Source organism: Ambystoma mexicanum, chromosome 7q (assembly GCF_040938575.1).
Source record: "Ambystoma mexicanum isolate Mex_15411 chromosome 7q, UKY_AmexF1_1, whole genome shotgun sequence".
Lineage (NCBI taxonomy): Eukaryota > Metazoa > Chordata > Amphibia > Caudata > Ambystomatidae > Ambystoma > Ambystoma mexicanum.
Window position 1 is genome coordinate 157,038,459 of NC_090941.1, and position 22,727 is coordinate 157,061,185.

The 22,727-nt window shown below is 43.6% G+C and overlaps 1 protein-coding gene across 1 annotated transcript in view; it reads left to right on the plus strand.

Moving 5' to 3' along the window:
• CFAP47 (cilia and flagella associated protein 47) overlaps nucleotides 1–22,727 on the plus strand; it is a 3,369,192-nt gene that overhangs the window by 1,459,954 nt on the left and 1,886,511 nt on the right. The window contains exon 40 of the mRNA XM_069639370.1: nucleotides 2,552–2,638. Within this exon, the coding sequence (XP_069495471.1) occupies nucleotides 2,552–2,638 (87 nt within the window). The remainder of the gene's footprint in view (nucleotides 1–2,551; nucleotides 2,639–22,727) is intronic.

Consider the following 22,727-nt stretch of genomic DNA (forward strand, 5'->3'; position numbering starts at 1 on the left):
AACATCAGAGTCCTGCACTTAACCTTAATGGCTTGCACCTGAATCCTGTTACCTTTCCCCACTGGGATAAAAGATGGAGCATGAGATCATCGGGAGAGCAAAGCGAGAAGGGCAATCGAAGTGAGCAAGAGCAGCAGAACGGAAGGGCAGGAAATCCCGGGATGGCGACGCCACCATGGAAGCAGAGCAGACTGCACCAGGAGGCGAATGAAAGGCTGTGGTCCCACCAGCTGCGGGGTGAAAGTTGCTGTAGAATTCCAAAGGGGCAACTGCCTGCTACTGTAGAAGGCCAGGGCGGTACCTCCTTCATGTGCGGTGTGAGGACTTGAAAGGAGGTGAGCCGCACTGGGCCCAAAGCCTTGACTAGACGGAAGGTATTGATAAACTGTATCAACCGCTGCCGGTGAGTGAAATGGGAGACTGGCTTGTGTTGATAAATGAGAAGGACATACATTTTTGAGGTGGTCATTGGGTTGTCAAGAAAACCACAAGCGAAAGCACATTGTAGCAAGAATGAAGAATGCCGAGATTGTACGTGTGAGAGAAGCCGCGAAGGAAATCTGAAGCACTTGAGAGTGTAACCGAGAGGGGAGGTGAATAGTCAAAATGGTCATACAAGGGTAAAGTCAAGGGTACAAGCCTCCCCCTCTTGCGGTCGAAAGTCTTTGACAAAAGGTGAAACGAAGTATAAAGTTAACCTAAGGAATTATTAGCCTTGTGATGCTAACTAAGAACTGCAGATACAAGAAGGCCTCGGTAGAGGAGGCCGGCATAAACTTTTGAACTGTATGCAATATTGTGCGTTGCCACGTAGGACGGCAGCCGTGAGAAAGAAAAGCCTGATTGTTATAGTAAACGCCCTTGCTACAATATAACAGAGTGACCCGGCGAGACACAATCGCCTATCGGAAGTCTCTGTATTGAACTGGCAAGTACTCTGGAGTGAAAACGTGAAAGATTGCAAAGTAACAAGTGTGATGCTAGCAGTTTGAAGGCTCACGCCCGATAGAGGGAAGGTCTGAGCCCTGAGGAGGGGGTGGACCTGAGTGAATCAGTGAAAGTGCACCAAATATTTGTTTAAAAAGACATTAAGAGCTCCTGAGGATTCTTAGCTAGTAGAACTGGAAAAGTTAACTGAACTGTGATTTAAAGGCTACAGTGAACCCGACAGAGGGATGCGAAGTGAAAGCAAGGGAAAGTGCATCCCGCTTTTTGATAAAGTGACTGAACCGTGGTGTAAAGACCAAGGTGGACCCAATGAAGGGGTATCATGAGAATGCCGGGGAAGAGGTGAATCCCACATGGTGAGAGCTTGGGAAAAGTCTTGTGATGCCAAGCAAAAGAAATTGAATTGAGGGATCCTGCCTTTTCCCAAGAAACGGCTTCCTGATGCCTATAGACTCAAGGGGTGCCGACAGTCATGCACTGTTTTGCCTTGTCCCGTGATGTAACGCGGGGAAGGGAGTGCACTAGTTAAGCAGTTCTGAACTACCAAAACCCTTTTGGAGATTTCAGTTTGCACCACACTCTTTTGTTATACATATCATTGTCCAACACCCTTTTGTTGTACAGAGTAAGGATTTGGCAAAAGGTTTATTAGTACAGGCCATTTTGTTTTGACACAACACCACTAGGACAGTGTTTTTCATTGCTGTGATGGTCGTAGCTTGCTCCCATCTTAGATTTAGGTTTGGATTAGGTGTTTTTCTCACCCATATACTGTTCAATAAACACCCTTGGCTTATATTGCATGTGTCTGTTGTACTTCTGATAACATGCCTTCCTTACAGAGTATCACTGACCCCAAAGTCAATATCATGTCCGATCATACAACTCGGTTACCTTAAAACAGTTGTTTGCAAACTTTGTTGAGCTCCTGTGAATGAAAATTTGTTCTTGCCACCCTCATTCTAGAACTGCTTATTTTTCCAATAAAAGTAGTGGCTGTACGTCCTTTACAAAGAGATTGCTGTCCTCCCTTAACATCATCGAGGTCACCCTTAGTGGGGCAACCCGATAGTCTGAAGATAACTGCTTTAAGAGATTGTAAAAAAAATATCCCATTAAGGGAAAGTCTGTTTGTTTTAGGCTATACATTTTACTGTGTCCTCTTGATTCAGGGACTATAAACCATGTTTATATCCTTGCAGGTCGCACTCGCCTTATTTGTCAAAGGGGCATAAAACCTGTTATAAACACCTTTCCAAACCAATACAACAGTAGTCACAAGTACTAAATTAAAACCGGTAATCCTCCTCATCATGAAGAGTAGTTCCTCGCTGGAAGAACGATTGACCACAATGATATTTCTTTTTAATTTTTTTTATGTGAGCTTTTTTATTAACAGCTACATATCAACCTGGGTCTCTACATTGCAATTAACCGATCAGGGGGTGTTACAACATTTGTAATTGTTGATCGACTGATAACTCCTATACACAGTTGACAATGCTGATGTTTCATTATGTTCTGTTATTTATGTTTTATAGTTGAATTGGCAGCAAGAATTTTTTTTCTGCCTTTAAATCACGGTTTCTCTTTTCTTTCTCAGAATCATTCTTGTAGAATCTACAAGTCCTTTAACGTTTCCTACCCATTTACAACACATCAGTAAAATCAAGCAGGAGAAGTCCAGCAGGTATGCTTTCATGCTCTAGCATTTGATTTTGTTTTTCACCTAGGTCTTTGTGACTTTCTGCTTATCAACATGCAAATGTTGGGATTTGCTCCCAGCACTGAATAATTAATTGCATTCTCTGAAACGTTTATTCAGACGTCAGACAGATGTTTAATGTTCAGTTAGATATAGCCTACATTCTCAGTGTGTGTAAACTAATTAATCAAAACGGGCCAATTGATCAAATTTGTTTTCCTTGCAGCTGTTTTAGCCGTTTGCAGATTTCCTGTAGTGTTTTCACTGTGGCCATTTCACCGTGTTTTTTTGTTATGGGGGGTCCTCCCAACCTCCCTGTAACCCCCCCACACCACCTCACCCTGCCACCCACCCCCCTAATCCCCTACCCAAAACACACAACACGTTTATTATTATTTTTTTTATGCTGGGAAATAAGAACTGCATGAAAAACACGGTAAGCGGATCAAATTATGAGGAGCATTGAAGGCAGAGATGAGGAACATACGATAATGTGGGGGTCATCATTGTAAGATCAAAGGATGTACATCACTAAGGGGGTTGGAGTCTTACAAACAGAAAGGAAGATTGAGTGATCCTCACTGACGTCTGTGGAACTCCTATTGCAGCTACCTACAAATACCTAGTCAAACTGGAATGCAGACATAGCTATAGAAGAAGTCACTCCCAGGGGTTCAATGAGCACATCTAGGAAAAACCTGCCCAGGTAGGGACTGCTCTAATAGGCTCATTATTGCCTGTATATATGCCTGTATGATGCCTACATAATAAACCTTCCTGAGCTGTTTCAGGAAATATCGTCTATTTATAGTGGGCCACTCTTAACCCTGAATTTGGTCTGAATGCTGTAGGTGGAGTGTTTCCCCAAATGATGGCTGTGGTAACCGGTATCAGGCAGATTAATTGTAGTCCAAGGAGGATGAATCTAGCAAAGCCTTATTTCCAGGAAACATCATAAGCCACTTAGCAATACAACATTTGGTGGACTTTCTTGACCTATCCGTGAAGGTGGTTGTCTCAGTGGAGCATTTTCTAGCCCTTCAAGTACCTATTTTAAGAGAATGGGTTTTGCAAAATGTTCTCCACGCAATTGGATTACAGGAATACAAACAGTGGCTGAGACATAGCAGCCATCTGGGGTGGCAGAAAGTGAAGCACGCCAAACATGGCAAGGACAATATGTGTACATTCACTGCAGTACATGTCTGCCAGACAAAGAACCCACTTTTTAAGGACCAGAAACCGAGACCACACTAGATCCCCTTGCAGTTCCAGATAGCGTCTGTAGACTTTTTATTTTTCTCCTGCACAAATCAGTCTTCTACTTTATCTGTAATTATGAATAAAATGTATTAACCAGCGCGTTTGTGTAAAGGCTCTGCTCTTTTGATTTTCTCCTGCATTTCATTCAAACATATTAACAAATTGAACTTTCTCTTCTAGTGCTTTTATTCTTGATTCTTACAAAGCAATACTTTTATATATGGCACCAAAAAGTCTGAGGCTCAAGGATGGATCATGGGTATTTATTTTTGCTTTCTGGGCCCTCAAGGCATCCCTCTCTCTCTCTCTTGCCTCCAGATTCCCTCTGTAGCCTTGGTGTCCATAACCCCTGTTTGTGCTGCTGACTGGTAATCCCTGCTGTCTCATTTCTAACTTCTACTAATTATGGTTCTCTAAAGTGTTGTCTCTCTAAGCTCCCTCAGGGACTTTCTTGCTGTTCTTACTCAAACTGGTTGTTGGTGTTCTAATGAGGTTTTGGGGTTTGTGCCGTGCACATATGATTGGTCCAGTCACACCTATGCTCACCTTTCCCTCCTACTCTTACTACCACTCTGCTGTCCCTCTGATGTTTCACTCCTCCTAGCTCTCGCCTCCTCCCTTTGATGTTACCTCTCCTTCCACTTCATTTTTTTTGTTTCCACACAACTACTTCCCTCGCCCACACTACTACTCTTTTCCCCCTCCCCCTACTACTCTTGCATTCACACTAACACTATCACTTTTGGTCCACCTCCACCTCCAGTTCCACTGCTGAACTCACCTGAATAAACCACACTTTCTGCTTCCTGTCCCCGGCTTAAGTATCCTTCCACCTGTGAGTATTGGTTACCTGGCAATCAGACCCTAACCCTCAGGGGGTTTAAGTTTAGGGAAATGTCATGAAATGGGGGCTAAACTCCACCCACTTTCTACCCGAGGGTGCAGTGTTACAAAGATTGTGACAAATGGAGTCCAATGTCCAGGTTCTTGTTCCGGGACCTGTTCTCATGGATTATCCTGATAACTTTTTGGAAAGATGGATCTCTTTCCTTTGCCTTTCCCTGGTGGCTTTGGGATTCTTGACAGCCCTCTTCTTCTATACTCAAAAGTCCTGCAGTGTTTCTGCATTCCAGTGTGGGGGAGGCCTGGGAAGCCCTCTGTTGGGATCCATTTCCATGGGGTCTCATGGTAAGTCTTAGGCTGGAGGGGGATTCCGGCTCCCCCTTTTTTGACTCCCTGGTGGGTTGGGCCCTTTGGACATTGTCTGAGCCCACTCTCGTGGTCCTGGGGTCTGCACTGTCTCTCTCTTCCTCGCTGTGACCCTCGGTTGTGTGTCTGTTGGGTTCCCCACTGTGGTTCTAATTTTCGAACTGTCCATTTATGCTTCCATTCCTCTTATCTCACAGGATTTTCTGAGAAGAGAAAAGAGAATGGTGAGCATTAGGTCAAAGCTTGGCATACTCAATTCATGGACTGCAGAGATGCATTTCAACACATGGGAGGGGGTTGGTATTTAGGATCCCATTTTTGTGAGTCACTAGCCTCACGGTATGGCCCTTTCTCAATACTTTAACGTGATATCCATACTGTGGCACATGATCAAGACAGCGGTCACAGATGGCACAACAATCACTACAACTCACTGAGGCGGTACAGGGTTTTTATTTCAGTAGTGTGAAGAATCCTATGGATCCCTCACTGAATCCCAACCTAAAGTCGCCTCCCAGGTGGTCAGGGAAAGGCAGAAACTTCCTGATCTTGACTTTGGGGGTGGTGTACCGCGTCAGGATCACGTAGGAGGAGACGTAGCCCTGGGTGGTGAGATCTCGTGGGATGAGACGCGGTATGTGTCCTTTGAAAGGGAACAACTTTCAAGATGGCCAAAACAGGTAATGGCTTATTGCCATTACAGTATATCTGAATCACATATACATCCTGTGGCTTTGGGCACTAATACCATGAAATCTGAACGGACCCTAAGAACTGAAAGATCTCAAGGTATCTCAAGATAAAAATCCTCCTTACTCCCAAAGGTATAAGGTAAAAGGATCTAGCAATATTTGCTTAAGTCAATTGTCTTCCTCTGTAACAACTAATTCTAACAGTTCAACTTTTAGTAGGCCTAAGGGAAATAAATATTCCCTTTAAAATAAAGAAGTTGCCTAAAATAACTAACTTTGTTGTTGGGCACTACGAATCCAATGAGACTGGGACGAAGAAGAGACCTGAGGGGGCATGCTGTAGTAGTATTCAAGCAATTAAGCCTAACAGCCCACCTGAAGGAACCTTGGAGGCATAAAAGGCCCCCTTAGGTGCAGGCAATGAGAAGGAGCTGGAACTGTGACTGGGGTGCAGGCCATAGTAGCAGAAGCAGAAAGGAAATGACACAGTATTGGCAATCTGTGTAAGTGGGAGAACCAAACGGATGCCAGAAAGCAGAGACAGCAGATTTCACCTGCTTGTTCTGAGAGGGTCCTGTTCTCCCAAACTCTGAGCTGCAGAGGCTGCGCAGTGGAAGGCATGCAGGAAGGCTGTGAGCCTGTGAACCCATGTGAGCCTGATTGTGAAGATTGCAATGCCAGAGGTGTGTCAGAAACTGAGGCGAGGAGCTGCAGGCAAGTTGTGGATCTCAAGAACAAGAGGGGCTCCTTTTTCGAGTGGCCGGACCAGTCATACATTTGACGAGGAAGGGTGTGGGTCCCTGAGACCCCAGAAGAAGTAGAAGTGGTATCTAAAGTCATGGAAGTTGTGGAGCATGCAGAAGAAGAATTTCAGATGCCAGTGAGCCAAACCTGGCGTTGTGATTCCTTATGTGAGCACAGGTTTAATGTTGCTTAACATACAAGTGTGCAAGCATTTACTGGAGCAAAGAGTGTGGCATCAAGGCTTCTGGGTAAATTGTAATTGGCTGACAGTTGGAAGATAAATGGAGTCAAAGTTGGGGATGGGAAACTTGCTGCTCATTAATAATACTTGAAGTTGAGACTGGCAAGAGAGGAAAATAGGCTGCCCCTTCTGAGGAGATATTCAGAGGAAGAATGCCTTGCCTGGTGGAGGGTGTTGAAGTGCCTGAACCTACATTTTGTCTAAACTCTAAAACCCTTTTTCTTTGAATCACAAAGTACTAAAGCTGTGGTGGAATTTCTAAGTGTCAGAAGATGCAACAATAGATAATCCTAAATGAAGTGTAGTACTATGAGACAAGGGGAAAGGCTCTCATGGTAAACCTGAGTAGAAGTGAAGTTGTTGAAGTGGAAGCAGCAGCACTGTGAAAGCATCCTGACCGTTACAGGTATTGTGAATCCTAATATTGTGATTAATGACATATTAACTGTTAACCAAGAAATGTGTTTCACTGACAGTTGTAGAAGTGGCTCTTCTTTTGAACTGTGGCAAAACTCCTTGAATTACTGGAAGTGGTAGAAAAGCATTATGGCTGGGAATACCATTGGTGCTGTTCTAAGAAGGTGGAAAGTTCATATTTATTCAAGGAAAAAAGAATGGCTGTTGTTGGAACTGTGGTTAACAAACTACTTTGACATTGAGACATCAAGAACTAATGGGAGACTACTGTGTCTACAAAGATTTCCTTGTTACATTCTTTTGTTGACTTTTGGAATATAATTCACTCTGAATCCTGAGGAAGGGAGCTCACCCCCAGGGTGTTGAGAGACAATCAAGAAACTGTGAATGCTGTTGTTATTTTGAATTGCCATAAACGTTTTCTTTATATTTTATTTTTAATGTGAGGGCCAGACTTCAGATGTTAAAGTGTTTCCCTTTAGTTTTTGTTAGGCAGGGAAATCCTCAACAGAGTAGGGATAGTGAGGCATTTAATATAATTTATACTTTAATAAAATGCCCTATTTTGAACAAACCTCAAAAGTTGTTAGTCTTGCATTGCTGACCCCTGAGTAGTCATTGGGCCTTACTCTCTCTCTCACTCATCTCAAAGAACCACCTTCCTAGCCCAGGAGTCCTTAAAACGAGGTTCGTAAATAGCGATCGTTTCACCCTCAGTACGTTATTTGCTATGATGATGACATGAAGGCTTTTTGTCATTGATTTCTAATCTCCCTCAGGGACTTCCTAACTCTCACTACTCTAACCAGTTGGTGATTAGAGGGATGTGGAATTGCATATTACAGGTACCATGTTGGGTCTATTATGCTTAAGCTTTTCTCTCCCTCTTCCGTCCTCTCGCCACTCTCCTCCTTCCACAACGAAAGAAACATTCACAGAAACAGTGTTCTTAAAAGGAGTGTTGACAAATGATGTTCTATTTACACTATAGCACTTGAATCTTTTTTCTAGTTCCATATGTAACATGTATGTCCATGTAAGTTGTGTGAAATCTATTCAAGATTGTTATCAATTCTATGGAAGGAAATGGAAATTAAAATATTCAAATTGAGTGTTCCATATCAGTACAATTGTGTTCTTTTTTCCTTCCTTTGAATGTTTTATAGAATATTAGCACATGGAGATCACGATTTGCCTCCTCTCAGCCAATCGGAATGTTTAAAATGCAGTCAGTGGTATTGACTGCATTCTGAACATCCTGTCATCAGAAGCGGACAGGGAAACTATGCAATTTCCAGGCAAGGTTTTATTTAACACGGTACTTTCTCACTGGGAGGACGTTTTTGGCTGAAACTTGCTATTTGACACACAAATGAGAACGCTAAAACATTGGAAAATGCTTTCACTTTCTTATAGAGAAACCGTTTACTTTTACATGGCACCTGATGCATGTTCATGTTAAACATATTCTGGTTCAACTAAGTTAAAATGCTTAACTTACGAAGACAGCCATGTTTATTTAAATAACACAAAATAAAAGCACATTTAATTTACTAGCTCAGTTTGTCTATTTACTTTATTCACACTTAAAGTAGCATTTTTTTACTTCAGCACCAAAACTCAAAAACATGTATTGCTTCTACCATTATGTGCTAATAACCTTATAGACTGAGGGAGGGGTCATTATCGCTTGGCATAATGACCATTCCCCAAATTATGGCCTTCGGCTTCACCTCAGTCCACAACTTGGTGGCAGATCATTATCCTGTGGTAATGACCTCTCATTTGGTCTATAAGGCTCTATTATCCCCCCACCTCTTCTGGGTATTTAGTACACGTATCTCGAGGTTGGATTTATGGCCTAGCAACTGCCAACCTGGTCTGAGCTTCAACACCATCCTCTATCTAATCTCTTTAGGGTTTGGTACTGGGCGTATAGTGCCCAATTTGCTTCTCCTCCTTTGGGGATGTAGCACATAATACTCCACCATCTCCTCTTTCCTGAACTGTCTGGCCCCTGCTTGTCTCTGTGCCCAGATACTCAGCAGTTCTTCACTCGTCAGGATTCTTAATACTGTAGCTGGCTGAATACAGCCACCTCCTACCTGTTTTTGCTCCAAGATGACCGTTCTGTCCTTGTCAATACAGCTCTGGAACTCCTCATCCTCTTCCTCCTGTTTCACTCACATTCTCACTACTCTCCCTCTGGAATGCTGTTCTCGCCCCTACAAAGTGAAGAGATTTTTCTTCTTTTATAGTGTACATAATTAACTTCTGTGGTACCGATGTGACTACCCCCTGTCTTGTGACACGGATGGAGGTATAGCAACCTGGGGAACCTCTCACTCTCCCCTTCAGCCCATCATCCCCTGGCTCAGAGACATACTTGGCCCCTGGTTTGCATCCTCGACCATCTGCAGAGCCAGGCAGGGGACATCATTGAAAGAGAATTTCAAGCATTGGGCTCAGTTGCTGATGTGCAATGGGCCCTCATGTTACTGTCTTGTGGGAGGACACATTTGTGTCTCATTTGGTCGCTAAAAGCCAAGCATGTGGTAGGTATCTTGGATCAACGTGCCACTCTTTATTTACATTGGTGGTCCATGTTGTATGGTTGTTTCTACAGAAGTGAGCCTATTATTTCCTTAACGTTCCTGATGGCTAGTGAGTTACTGTGAGAAAGACAGTAGAGGGTGTTAAAAGGGGATTGGAAGATAGTGGGTGCTTGAACAGGTACTCCTTGCAAACTGATCCTTTGGCAACTTCTAGTTGCTTCAGAATTTGCCATATGTGCTCCGTCTCTATATTTTTGGTTTTGTTTCACAGTGGTGCAGGTCATTATGGCAAATTAATGAGCGGTGTGTCAAGAGGGGAAGGTATACTGTTTGGTTTTCATGGTTCCTTGTATGGTTTTTCTTAGGCTAGTTGTCATGGTTGGGGGATACAGAGGGAAGGTGTGGCCAAGTGGTAATAGTTTTTGGGTCCTGAGTGAGGTACCTCTTTCCGGCTGTTGATGAAAGGTATGGGTTTGAGATGTCTATGTTGATAAAACCCTCAGTGACCAACTACTGCGTAGGAGTTGCAGGGACAACATTTGAAAGTCACCAGGGGTTCCAGTTGTGACTCCCGAGTTCTCCTTTGCCACCCCTGTGGTCTCCCTTGCTAACACTAAAAAAAAATAAAAAAGAACGTTTCTTTTTTACATTTTTTTTTTATTGTAAGCTCCTGGGCTGTGGCCAGTGCCAGGTGGCTCTTTATTTTTGGAGTGGCTGGCTTTCTTTTTCATGACTGTTTAAAAAAAACCAACAAAAAAAAAGAGGGTTCCACAAGTGTAACACTTTGAGCAGTGACCCTAAATAAGAATAACACATTATTTTGTCTTTCTGTAATTCTATACAATAATTTCTAGACTCATTAAAGGTTTATTTCAGGCACACTTCAGGGGTGAGTCACTGATTTAGTCTGTTCTTAAATACCTCAACTCAGCCTTTCATCCTTCTGAGGTTGATAAATGAGTACCAACACAGGTTGGGTGATGTTGTATGTATACTTGTTCTATATAAAGCGATTGAGCGTAATTACTATATAATAACACATCATTATCATTTGGCCTTGGATGTCTATTTGCATTCACAGTAATTTGGTAATGTGCAACAAATAACTTCAAAAGAAAGAACAACCTTACTCCCCAGGTTGTCTCACCCTCCGAATGTCCAGTTAGGGTCTACCTCTTTTAGTGTTCCAAAAATGTCCACAAAATAGCGCACTTTGCTTTGCTTCCTCTTGGTTTCCTCACCTGCCTAGTCAAAATGTTGAGGTAATATCCCCCTTTTCTGGCCCTTGTCTTTTATGTACAAATTACTAGGAAGCATGCTTCCTTCCCTTCATCTAGTTTCTTCCCAATATTTTTCACAGTCAACCTGGCTCTTGTTTGTCCCAGATGCTGTGACTAATGTAATGGGGGCATGGTATCACGAGTAGACGCCGAAGGAAGAGCCGCACGTTTCAAAACCTTTGATTGTTATAAATGGGTTGGAAAACTCATATCTTGTCCCATATCTAAGATGGGAGCATTCTCGACCATCAAACAAAAAGAAAATACAGTCCCACTCAGTTCTTAGTCAAAAATAAAATGGCCTTCACTAATAAACCTAATGCCTGCCCTCTTTCTACTACTATAAATGTGTAAAGGGCAGGTCTAATGCAAAAAAGGAATATCAGTGTTCAAAACAAAGGTCAGTATGGCTGATTAAGCTCCCTTCCCCACATTTTGTAGCATTTGCTAAGGGGTCCCATGTGTTTAAAATCGCTGCAAAAATGGCTCTTTACACAAAAAGCCGCAGCAAAAAGGTCATGGTTTTGGCACTGCAAACCATGTAAAGGATGCAGGCGAACCCCTGCAACTTCCAGACCCAATATAACATTTGACCCGCACTCCCCTTGAATGGTATAATGGGGTACACCTTTACCGGGTCAAACCACTGCATTTTTGCTGCTATTTATTTGTAAAGGCGACATTTTTGCCGCAATTTTATTACTGCATACCGTGGTAAGGTGGCAAACTTGGACCCTGCAACACACTCTGGCTTCGGACACAAGGTTGAAGTTCGGTCGTGGACCAGGCCCCACTTGGCCTTCAATGAAAAGTCACTTGTTTATCCGCTGGACCTCTGGGCTTTCTCTCACTCCAGCCCAGGTCACCTTTTAACTTGTAATACGGTTAAACAAAAGTTTGTTTCCTTCTGGTTACCACAATTCTGTACACGTTTCCCTCTGCCAGGCTCAAACCTTTCAATCACAATTTGTGGGGGTTCCCTTCCCCACGGTTCAAAGGCTTCCCTCTGTCGGGCTCAAGTCTCCTTTCACTTTCCTTCCGCTGTCGAACTTTCAAAACTGCAAGGCTTTTGTTCTTACCTCGACCTTCTTTCCTCAGACATCACATTTTCTCTCCTACACCAATGCCTCTTGGTAAATATAGTTTTGAGCACAGTACTTATTTCAAAGTTCAAAGAATTCTCACATCCAGGTTTCGCTCTGCCGGGATCAAACCTAACAGTTCAAATCTTGCTTCTCAGTTTCATTCTCTTCCTGCCGCTTCTATAGCATCAAAAAGTTAAGAGACTTTCCATTGGGCAATCTTCTTCCGGACCACTTTGTTACTTTGTATCTTTAATTTACAGTTCTTCACAATGCTTTGATTTGTCTCACGTCTTATCGGCACAAGCGCAACCTTCATTCGTTGGATACTGTTGCCGTCAAGTTTCATTTAACACAGACCAGACTTTCATTGCTTTCATAAACTCACCGGCTGTGTTAATTCATTTTTGTCTTTTCGAGGCTGATAACCTCAACTGCCTCTGCACCTCCCCAACCCTGCCATTCACTCGTTAGGGTGGCTGGTATAATTGAAACACAGAAGAGATTGGTCTCTTCACTCTGACTGGGCTTCCTTGCGCAACCTCCAAGGCCCTTCAGAGGTAACGATCTCTCGCTGGGGTGTCCAAGGTTTCTCCATACCTCGGTTCCATCCCTTGGCCTGTCGCTCTGCTCCGCCTGGTTCACCATCGCCCTGGAAGAACTGATCCTTCTCGTGCATCGCCTTGCTCAGAGTTTAACCACAAGAAAATGTCTCTGGACTTCAAGTTCCTCCATAATGCAATGATCTTATTTTGCTCCCACTTCGCCAGCGTCTGCATTCTGGGGTTCTTGGGAGCTCCAGGAGTTTAAGAGGATAATCATTGAGGTCAGAGTCTTGCCACCTGCCCCTCAAAGGGCTGGGCATTCTTGTTCCACCAAGGGGAGGAGGTCTGGTTTGGGCACTGCCAGGTAACCCTAGCTGGCTCTGGTTTGGCTCCCTGGAATCAGAGCTCCATTGCCATACTGCGTACTTGCCAACATTCTGTGACCAAAAAGCTGTAGGATTTTTGAATTTTCAAAAATAGTAATTAGTTAATGATGACGTAAAAGAAAATGTCATCACATAACCTCTAAACTGATTAGATCACCTGACATAAACTCCTCAACAGGTCTATCCTATCAGATTAATGAATGAGCAGTAGTAGCTGATGATTTATTTTTTATTTGAGGCGTGTTAATGTTTCCCACAATTATGCTGGGGCATTCAAGCGTAGCAAGGGAGTCCTACCAATGGAAGGGGAGCTCAGGGGAGAGTGCCTGTTTTCCCCAGACATTTTTAAAATAATGGGTTCAAATGGTGCATTTTACATCGCACTTTCTGAAAAATTGAGCTACACACTTTACATTCAGTTTTGGAGGGTAACTCATAGAAAAAATCCAACACCACACAGGAGCATTATGATGATGGTTTTTCCACAATTTATTGTTGTGCAAACAACATTTTGATGCTGATTTTGCACATACATGCCCATTCTGATTGCACCACTTTATGCCACTATCGCCACATCAGAACACTCATGTTGGTTTTGCCAGTGTAAATGCCATGTCACAATTAGAAAAAATGTCCAGACTGGCTGCACCAAGGTAGGACTGTTTAGCCATGTAATAACACTTATGAATGACCTCTGATCACTGTGCCCGGCTTTTACCACACTAACAAATATATTAATCTTAAAACATACCAGTAACAATTATATATTTAGTCATTAACATTCCGGTAATGGGCATCAGGTTAATTAACAGCTTCAGCAAACACTATTTGTATGGGTCTATTCCCTCTCAAATGTACACATGCATAAGTGGTAATGAGTATTGTGCGTTCTGCAAATGTTCTGGATGTTATATATAAAAATAAGATGCACATTTTGGCATATGCTGATTTACAAGCACATGGGTTTATCACAACGGCTTTTCTGGGGAATGTCTGTGTTTCATATAGTTGCCAACATGATCCCTTCAACTCTTTAGTTGCTTATCCAGTCTTGTTTTTTTTTAATTTGCATTCTGGGATTTGTAGTTTTGCTTTTCCAATTACACAACTCAGATTGAAAATCCCACAATTCAAAGAAAAACTAGGACTGGATGAACACCTATAGATTGGAATAGATCATGATGTTAACTTTGCTTAAACCTAGTACAACCTATAGGACTGTTTAAGGTGATCTCAAGTTGTCTAATGTCTGGTTTAAAATGATAATGAATTCCTGGCTTTTACACTCCTATCATGTTGCATTCTGGTACTCCTGTTCCAACATTTATATGCACAATGACCAGCAAGGGTTTACAGAAAGTAATTCTAGAGCTGTATATTTTTTAATGTCCAAAGGTATAAATGAATTAGTGAGCTAGGATGAAATAAATGGGCAGAGGTTAAGCTTATATGTATTTCTAGCTTTGGTGGGCTTTAGGATTCTGCTATTGCGCACACTACTTTGCATTTCCATTTTGAAATGTATTCTTAATGCAATTCGGAGTTAACACCAAATTAACGACTTGGTATCGCGCTCAGAAGAATTACAGCTCACAGAACAAACTGTCAGGAAAAGTTCAGTCATTTGTCACACTCAATCTTTGAAACCATGTATAGATGCTGACATGTGCAATGATTACAATTTCCCAGACGGTCCTGCAAATAAATGCAAGCAGGGAAGCTCCCTTCAGCCACATCAAAAATAAGTCACTCTAAGTTTCACACCAAAATATCTGACTAACTTTGCAGAAGAATCACTGAGACCTGGCAGACAGTGTGTTACACTGTCATGTGTTAACAGATGGGAAGCGAATTTTAAGCACACACAGAGTTCAGGCGGGTAGCTGATACATGGGCTGTGTGGCTTCACACTCTTGCCTGATGACCTCATGTCTGTCACAGCATGCCAGGTCATGTGCCTCATCTATCCCTATTGCCATTGCAGCTCATTTGACTGTCCTGGGACCACGCAGCCAGGCCTAGTCAGAGCCCCATAAATCTGCCACTTAGCCTGACAGATTATAAATAGCTGTAAGATCTGTGGATGATGTCATTAGGTGGTAGGACTGCATGAAAAGCAGTAGCCTACCGCCTAAATCGGTAGGGTTGGCAAGTATGATACTGCAGCCTCCCCTGTACTCAGAGGCCCAGAAATTTGGCAGTCCTCCTTGCTCCAGGTCTTCCCGCTTCTCTCCAGCTCAGGTTTCTTCCTCTTGGCCTCTGTACTTCCTCCAGCATCCCCAGATCGCTCAAAGTGTGCCTGCGTGCTCCACCTTTTATAGTCACTGGGAGAATTAACACGAGTCAGGTGTGAGTGGTTTTCCAGCTCTGCCTGACTCTGCCTAACCTTATTAATGGGACAAGATGGAAACTGCCCATAGGAATACATGGTACATTGGTTCCTATGTGTAATCTTCATAGCTCCAGTTTGCCTCTTCTTCGTCCCATTGGTTTTGGGAAAAAAAGAGTGAGGAGGAATTATGGGAGTTGTAGTGTTTCCAAGTGGTTGTTGGAAAATTATTTTAAAAATGCTGTTAGGAGAAGGGGAACAATCTTGGTGCTGTAAAACATGGGATGATGTGTAATCCTTTTTCTGGTTCTCCTACGCCTCCCTTGTGTATTGGTACCTGTTGGAATTGAGGAGAGTATTCAAAATGGTGTTTGGTAGAAGAGGGAATGTCGGGTAGGGAGGTGTTAAGGAAAGGGGGACACCATGTCTCACCTTGGGACTCCTCCTCCCTCTCTGGGTCACTCCCCGGGTCCGGACCCAACAGCAATAACACTTCTCTAGACACCCCCAAAGAGGATACCAAGGCGGTTGATGCGGGGGAGGGAAAAGGCCATGGGATTTTCACACTATGAAGTTTCACAGCTAACCTGGTACACCCTCCTGCCAGGTACTGTGACTATGAAGAGTGCTTTGGCTTTCTTCATATGGGTTTGAATCCTAGACTCGCATTTACTGTATTTATGGTGATCATCTTCCTTTGCTACTATTTTGTTGGTCGCAGCCAACCTGGTTACTATTCTGCCAGGTACTGTGACTATGAAGATTTTTTTTTGTCTCTCTTCATATGGGTGTGAATCCCAGACTTGCCTTTTCTATATTTTAATTCTTCTTATTTTCGCTTTACTACTGCTGCTTCATTGGTCACAGCCAGTCTGATACACTATCCTAGCAAAAACAAAGAGGTGATGGCTGGAAGGTTTAGAATGAATCTTAACCACTGGCATTGCTCTGGGCAACCCTCCAGACCACCGTTCTTCGCCTGCCAAGCCATTACAGAAGAGGAAAGACCATATGCAAATCAGGCTTGGCCCCACCCCAAAAGGGGCAGTCCAGCCCGAACTGCTATGTCACATCCCTTCTGCACAAGACCACAAGCATCCCCAAACATGTTTCGCCCTTGTTGGGGCTCATCAGTGAGGAGTAGCTTGGGTCTCTAGGCCCAGCAGGCACAGGACCCAAGTCTGGGTATACCTGTCCCACTCGGGGTGACAAAGCAAAAACAAAGAGGCGATGGCTGGAAGGTTTAGAATGAATCTTAACCACTGGCATTGCTCTGGGCAACCCTCCAGACCACCGTTCTTCGCCTGCCAAGCCATTACAGAAGAGGAAAGACCATATGCAAATCAGGCTTGGCCCCACCCCAAAAGGGGCAGTCCAGCCACAAACTGCTATGTCACATCCCTTCTGCACAAGACCACAAGCATCCCCTGCCAGGTACTGTGACTATGAAGATTGCTTTTGCAGGCCTTGATTACATTTGTGGGTGCGGGTCCCAGACTTGCCTTCGTGATTCTTCCTTTTAGCACTCCCACCAACCGTCCCAATCTTCCTGACCTCTCTGGAGTCTTTACCGGTCGTCTTCGGTTGTTTGCTGGCGCTTCGGCCCTTCTCGGCTTCCCTCTGCAGCTTCTAGGGACTGTGGCGGCTCTGCACGGACCTATGGCCTGTAAGCTGTGCATTGTGGATTCTCCGTGCACTCCAGGCTTCCTGTCTGCCTGGGGACTCGGGCATCTGCTCCTCTTGGGTGTTCATCTGCAACGGATGCCTCAGGAATGTCTCTACCAGCGGGTAAACGTCCCACTACTGAGACCGTCTGCATTCCTGCTCCTCTACTGCTGCCAGGATGTGAATCTTCCGCTTCCTTCTGGGATGGCTTCTCTCTTCAGTAAGTCCTTCTTCCCTGTTTATGCTCTTTTCCAATTTGCTTGGCACACATTGACTAGTGACTATGTAGTGGTTTGGTGGATTATTCCACATTACTCTGCACATATTCCTTGTCCCAATACTATAGTCATCCCTGTACTCAATGTTCTTTCTTGTTTAAGTGTTTCCTGGGGAAATGAAATTGTCCATTCAGCAGACATACATAGAAGTGTGTGGGGTTATTATGTCCTGTGTGGTAGGCGGAAACCTGTGCAGTTCCCTCTGGGACCACTGCAAAAGATTTAGGACTACAGGTGTTTGGCAGTGAACCCACTTGGTAGCAGTCTGTACCACACAGATTCACTTGGTAGCTGTGGCTGAGCAGTTAGACTTCCCTCAAGAAGAGTTAAGCAGTATGTGGAGTATACAAAATAGGGCAATTCTCCACAGTAAGACAAGCAAACACGGAACAAGGCTTCAGTGTAAAGATATAAAGGTATTTATTTATAACAGCACATCTATAGAAAACACTTTGGCACTATCACGGCAACCACTTCAATTACAATTACTCTACGAAGAAAACAGATCAATCCCCCTAACAATAGTTTGACAATTCTAGGTTCTACCAGCATCACTTTTTTTCAGACAGAGGTGTATGCCTCAACCTAGATGGCACACTAGTATTTGTTAGGACGAGAGGGAAAATAAGCAGGTTACGAAATCAACACGGTCCCAATACTGAACGGACAAAGGCAAGGCAAGAAGACAAGAACCACGATAGATTATAAAGTTCAGAGGCCAGGCCCACTCGGAGAGAGGCGAGGCGATATGTCCCAAAAGTATCTTAGTGGAAATGCGTTTGAGTCTTCGAGCAAATTGTTATCGGCAGATTGGACCAGTTCAGAACAACACGCTAGAGAAAGCTTGGAGGCGACCCTATGGAGAGGCGAGGATTAAGACACCTCGCTCTATCCGGCAACAAGGGAAGCCAGGCGGACACAGTACCTTGATTGTGGAGAGACAGCTCCGGTGGGGGCATTTGTTCCTGGTGGTGGATGCATGTCCGGTCTTTGCCAAGAGAAGAGAGGATCTCGTCGTCGAAGGAAATTTGAAGATCGTTGCACCACCAGGGAAGAGACCAGCCGCGGAGTGCTCCGTCACAAGGCACCACCTTTTGGTCGCGGTACAGGGGTAGTGGCTATCTGGTTGCCGAGGTGCTCTGCACGGGCAATTCGACCACTGCGTCCTGAGGCGAAGAAAAAGCAAAAGGGACTGGTTGTTCCCACCAGTCAGGGGAAGAGACTCTCCGGCAGGGAGATCTCCTCTGTCGTCGGGAAGTGGTGAGTCGGTTCAGCAGGGCTCCACCGGAGGTGTCGTCGTTGCAGGTCGGCTTAGCTTTACCCTCGTCGGATTCTTAGGTCCTGTGGCGACTTCTCCAGATCCAGTCCCAAAAGCCCTGCTTTTATGCAGAAAACCCCCATTCATTCAGCCTAGCTGTCAATCAACACATGCTAAGTGGTGAGCGGGGAGGCTCGCCACTTGGGCCAATCACACCAGAGTGCGACCGGAGTTGGCAAGGCAACTCGGTCCAGGGTGCCTAAATTCCCTCCCACACCCCTGTGGTAACCCAGACAGAATGGCACCACTTTGGAGGGTCTCTGTACAGAAGCCCGCCAAAAGTGGAACAAAGGGCTCGACCTTTGGTTTAGCAGTCACAGAGACGAACACAGACGCCATTTTAAAAAACGAGTTCTGGCATAAAATACCATCCGATAGACTTATTTAAGATAAGTAGACCGATGGTATGTTAGAGATTAACGAGAAACAGTATCAATCTCTAACAATGGGAAGAATCCCATAGGGTTATATTCGGGGTCGAATATAACAAGTAGTTTCCACTGCCACCAGCCAAAACTCGACGTGGGGGGACAGGACAGTGCCCCCTCGAATAACAGACCCAGGAGTAATCGAATTACCCCTACTAGTACGTCCACAATAGGATGGTTTGTACTAGTTCTGTTAGTAAATTTAGGTCTAGTAAAGCCAATGGTGACTTTACATGCCCGGGGAGACAGTAGTCAGTCCCCGGGTATGGAGTCTATGATGGGGGTCCGCTAGGATGCCCCAGTGTTACGGCACGTAGGGTGCGGTGTAACACACATAGAAAAACATATGAGACCCTATGGAGTAAAAGACCCCATAGCCCATAGAACACATTGACATTTACAGGAATTACACACATTCATGTCCAAGAGTGGGAGAAAAAGAGTCTCACTCTTGGCAGGATGGAAAAAAACAAACTCCAGAAATCCAGCAAAGCTGCTGGGGGACTCACTAGGTTAGGAAATTCAGCCTAAACAGAGAATTCTCCCTAACACTGTGCAGGTTATCAGGATGAGGGAGGTTGGGGTGTAAGGAACTGATACTGCATTTCTCCCAAGGTATCATCCCTCATCCCATAGGGGTTTTCCCTCCTCATGAGATTCACAGGCACCACCGCCAGGGGGACTATCGGGTTGCGGTCTCAACTCCCTGGCCTCATGGGAAGGGGCTTATCCCCTGGAAACAGTGACGACATCCTGGGATTCATCACAAAACACAAGGGTGCATTTAAGTGAAGGTATAATTAGGATGCAATAAAGAGAAAATATCATAACATGTAGGCAGTGTACATGTCTCGCAAGGATGTAACCAGGGGATATAACACACTTGTTCCATCAGGAGCAAATATAACCAGAGTGCCCATAGGTATAATGAGGAGTAAAATCAAAAGGATGCACACTTACGAGGATTTAGGCAAAGAGCGTGTATTGAAAGGCTCTACGAAGCAAATCTTAGATATGTAGGTGTTGTAAGATTCGAAGCAATCATCAAATATAAGGGTGTAGACAATTGTAGATATCACAAGGGTAAAACCAGGGGGAAATATGACAGCAATTTGGAGCAAAAAACAGTGATGCAAAAATCAGATGGATGCAATTATTTGTACAATACCTTATAGCACAACTTGATGTCATGTTAGTTGAAACACAGCCACCAATCAAATCAGATCCCAACTATATCAAGTTTTATTAAATTCCAAAGCAGCATACACAGCCTAATTCATTTATCTCATGCTTGGCTGTGCCATGTAAATTAAGAACTAACTTTGGCTGTTTATTATTAGTTTTGTCATCTGTAATGAAACAGAGTTGGATTGTACTTTAAGGTTTAAGACACACAGATTTATTAAGGATTGATGCAAGTGGGCCAACTCAGGAAAATATTGCTCAAGAAAAGAGTATCTTTTGTGAGGGCATTTTGGAGTAAGACACAGACAACAGATTCAAAGTAAACCCTTTTATTAACTTAAATGTTAGGATGGAAATCCATATATCTTGCCCTATACTATGTTGGGATTTCCCTATGAAACCAAAACTAAGGAAAGTCAAAGTCCGCAAGTTCAATTTAGGAATCTGCCTGTGTCCAAATCCTATACTTGTCCTCGCAACTAATCTTATGCAGTGTGTAGGGATTTCAGCAACCATCAAAATAGTGTTCAGTATAAAATTCCAAGCTGGACAAAGCTCTGAACTTTCTTTCAGCTCTCTTCCCCTAGTATAAAGCAGTTGAAACAAAAGTCTCAGGATTGCCTTAAGTTCTAAAATACAGAATTAACCAATACTCTGGGTTCCCTTCCCCAAGTTACAAAACACAGTTCAAAACACAAAATATCCTGCGGCTCTGTCCTCAATTAAAAAAGTAGTTCAAACTTCAGGGTTCCTGTCCCCAAGATGTATTTTCAACGATATATTAATATGATGATGTTTCCCAATGTTCTTAATGTTCTGCACCACACTTGCACCCTCTGCATGTGGCTAGTGTAAGGAAGGTATGGTATCAACAGTAAGACAGACACAAGTGACCACAGTTCAAGGGTGTTTATTGAACTTCAATTGGGTTTGAAAAATGCCTATCTAATGCTAAATCTAAAGATGCGAGCAAGTTATGACCATCAAATATTTTTTACATTTTTATTGGCTTATACAAGCCTTTAAAACACAGCCTAAGCAAATTAAATATCAACACAACAGTTAAATGAAAAGAAAAGTCTTTTCGTCTGCTTTACAAGTCTGTTTTCTCCATGACCAAACTAACCTTTTCAGTAAACAATGAGTTACAGCAACTGTCCAAGTACATAGTTGCACACTATACAATCATCCTTTTACTTCACTGGCTGTAGTCTCAAGACATTCTTCAATCTCGTCCAAAAACAAGGTTAGTGCAAATGTCAGTTTCTTATTCATTCCCGTGAACACCGAGTGCCACCACTCTTCTGAATTCATCATTGCCTAACCTTCCAACAGGTGACCAAAGCGTTTTGTTCTTTGTGTTCTGAAAAAAGGGCAAAAAAAGCACAAGATGCTTAGTCGTTTCTTCGCAGGCATCGCCGAACCTACAGGCTACGTTCATCTTATCCCTTCCAGGCCAGTTCTTTGTTCGATCTTTGCTTTTGATCAAATTTAGACGAAATCGCGTATATGTCGATCTCTTCATGTTATCAGGGAATAGTGCTACATCATTTTGTAGATTGTTGAACGCTCTGGCTTCGCTCGGCACATCTTTCATTGTTTTAGCTTCGATCTTCACCAGTCAGGATACAGTCTAGTTCCCAGATCTTTTTCATCACCAGATATGGATATTCCTGAAGCGTTTTTGTGTTAGTTTCGTACATGGTCAGCAGCTCCTCACATCTTTTGTTCCATAAAGATAGACACTCGGGATTGCCGCTGCCAGGCTTACTTAAGATTCTGAATTGTGGAGCGACCTCTGTCAAGATGGTTTTCCTAAACAGAGCAAGATTGTTCCAGCTGATACGGGCTTTGATAGAGATCAGACCGAACTCGTGTCGTAAACAGGCTGTTGAGATACTATTGGGTAAATGAAGTATTTTCACCGAAAATGTGTGTTCTAGGGTTGACCAAAATTCTTCGAGGCATCCGAAGGCATTTTCAGCCCCGTATATTAAAGCTGGGGCCACCTTCTGTTGGTAGAAAGTTTTCACCGGCTTTAATGAGAACTTCCCATATTTTTTATTTAGTATCGATGCTTGGCAGGCAAATTGTCAACATTTTATTTTGGTAGTCTCCATCCAAGAGCCATCATTTATATTTGCGCTGATCTGCATGCTAAGATATCTAGTGGACTCCACCGTACTTAGGAAGTGAGAAACTAAGTGCCATTTAAATGTTTTGTTCTTTCCAAGGCAGCCTGATTGCAGATTTTGTAGCGTTAGGATTTCGCTCTTTGTGCTGTTAATGAGCAGGCCGTTAGAGTCCACATAGCATTTTACTGCATTCATTTTGCGCTGAAGGCCGATTGCCGTGGTGTCTAACAGAATCAAGTCATCAGCATAGAGCATCTAGCTTACCGCAGAGCCGTGTATTTTTGGAGAGAAAGATCAAGGATCGTCAATTGCACCACCAATA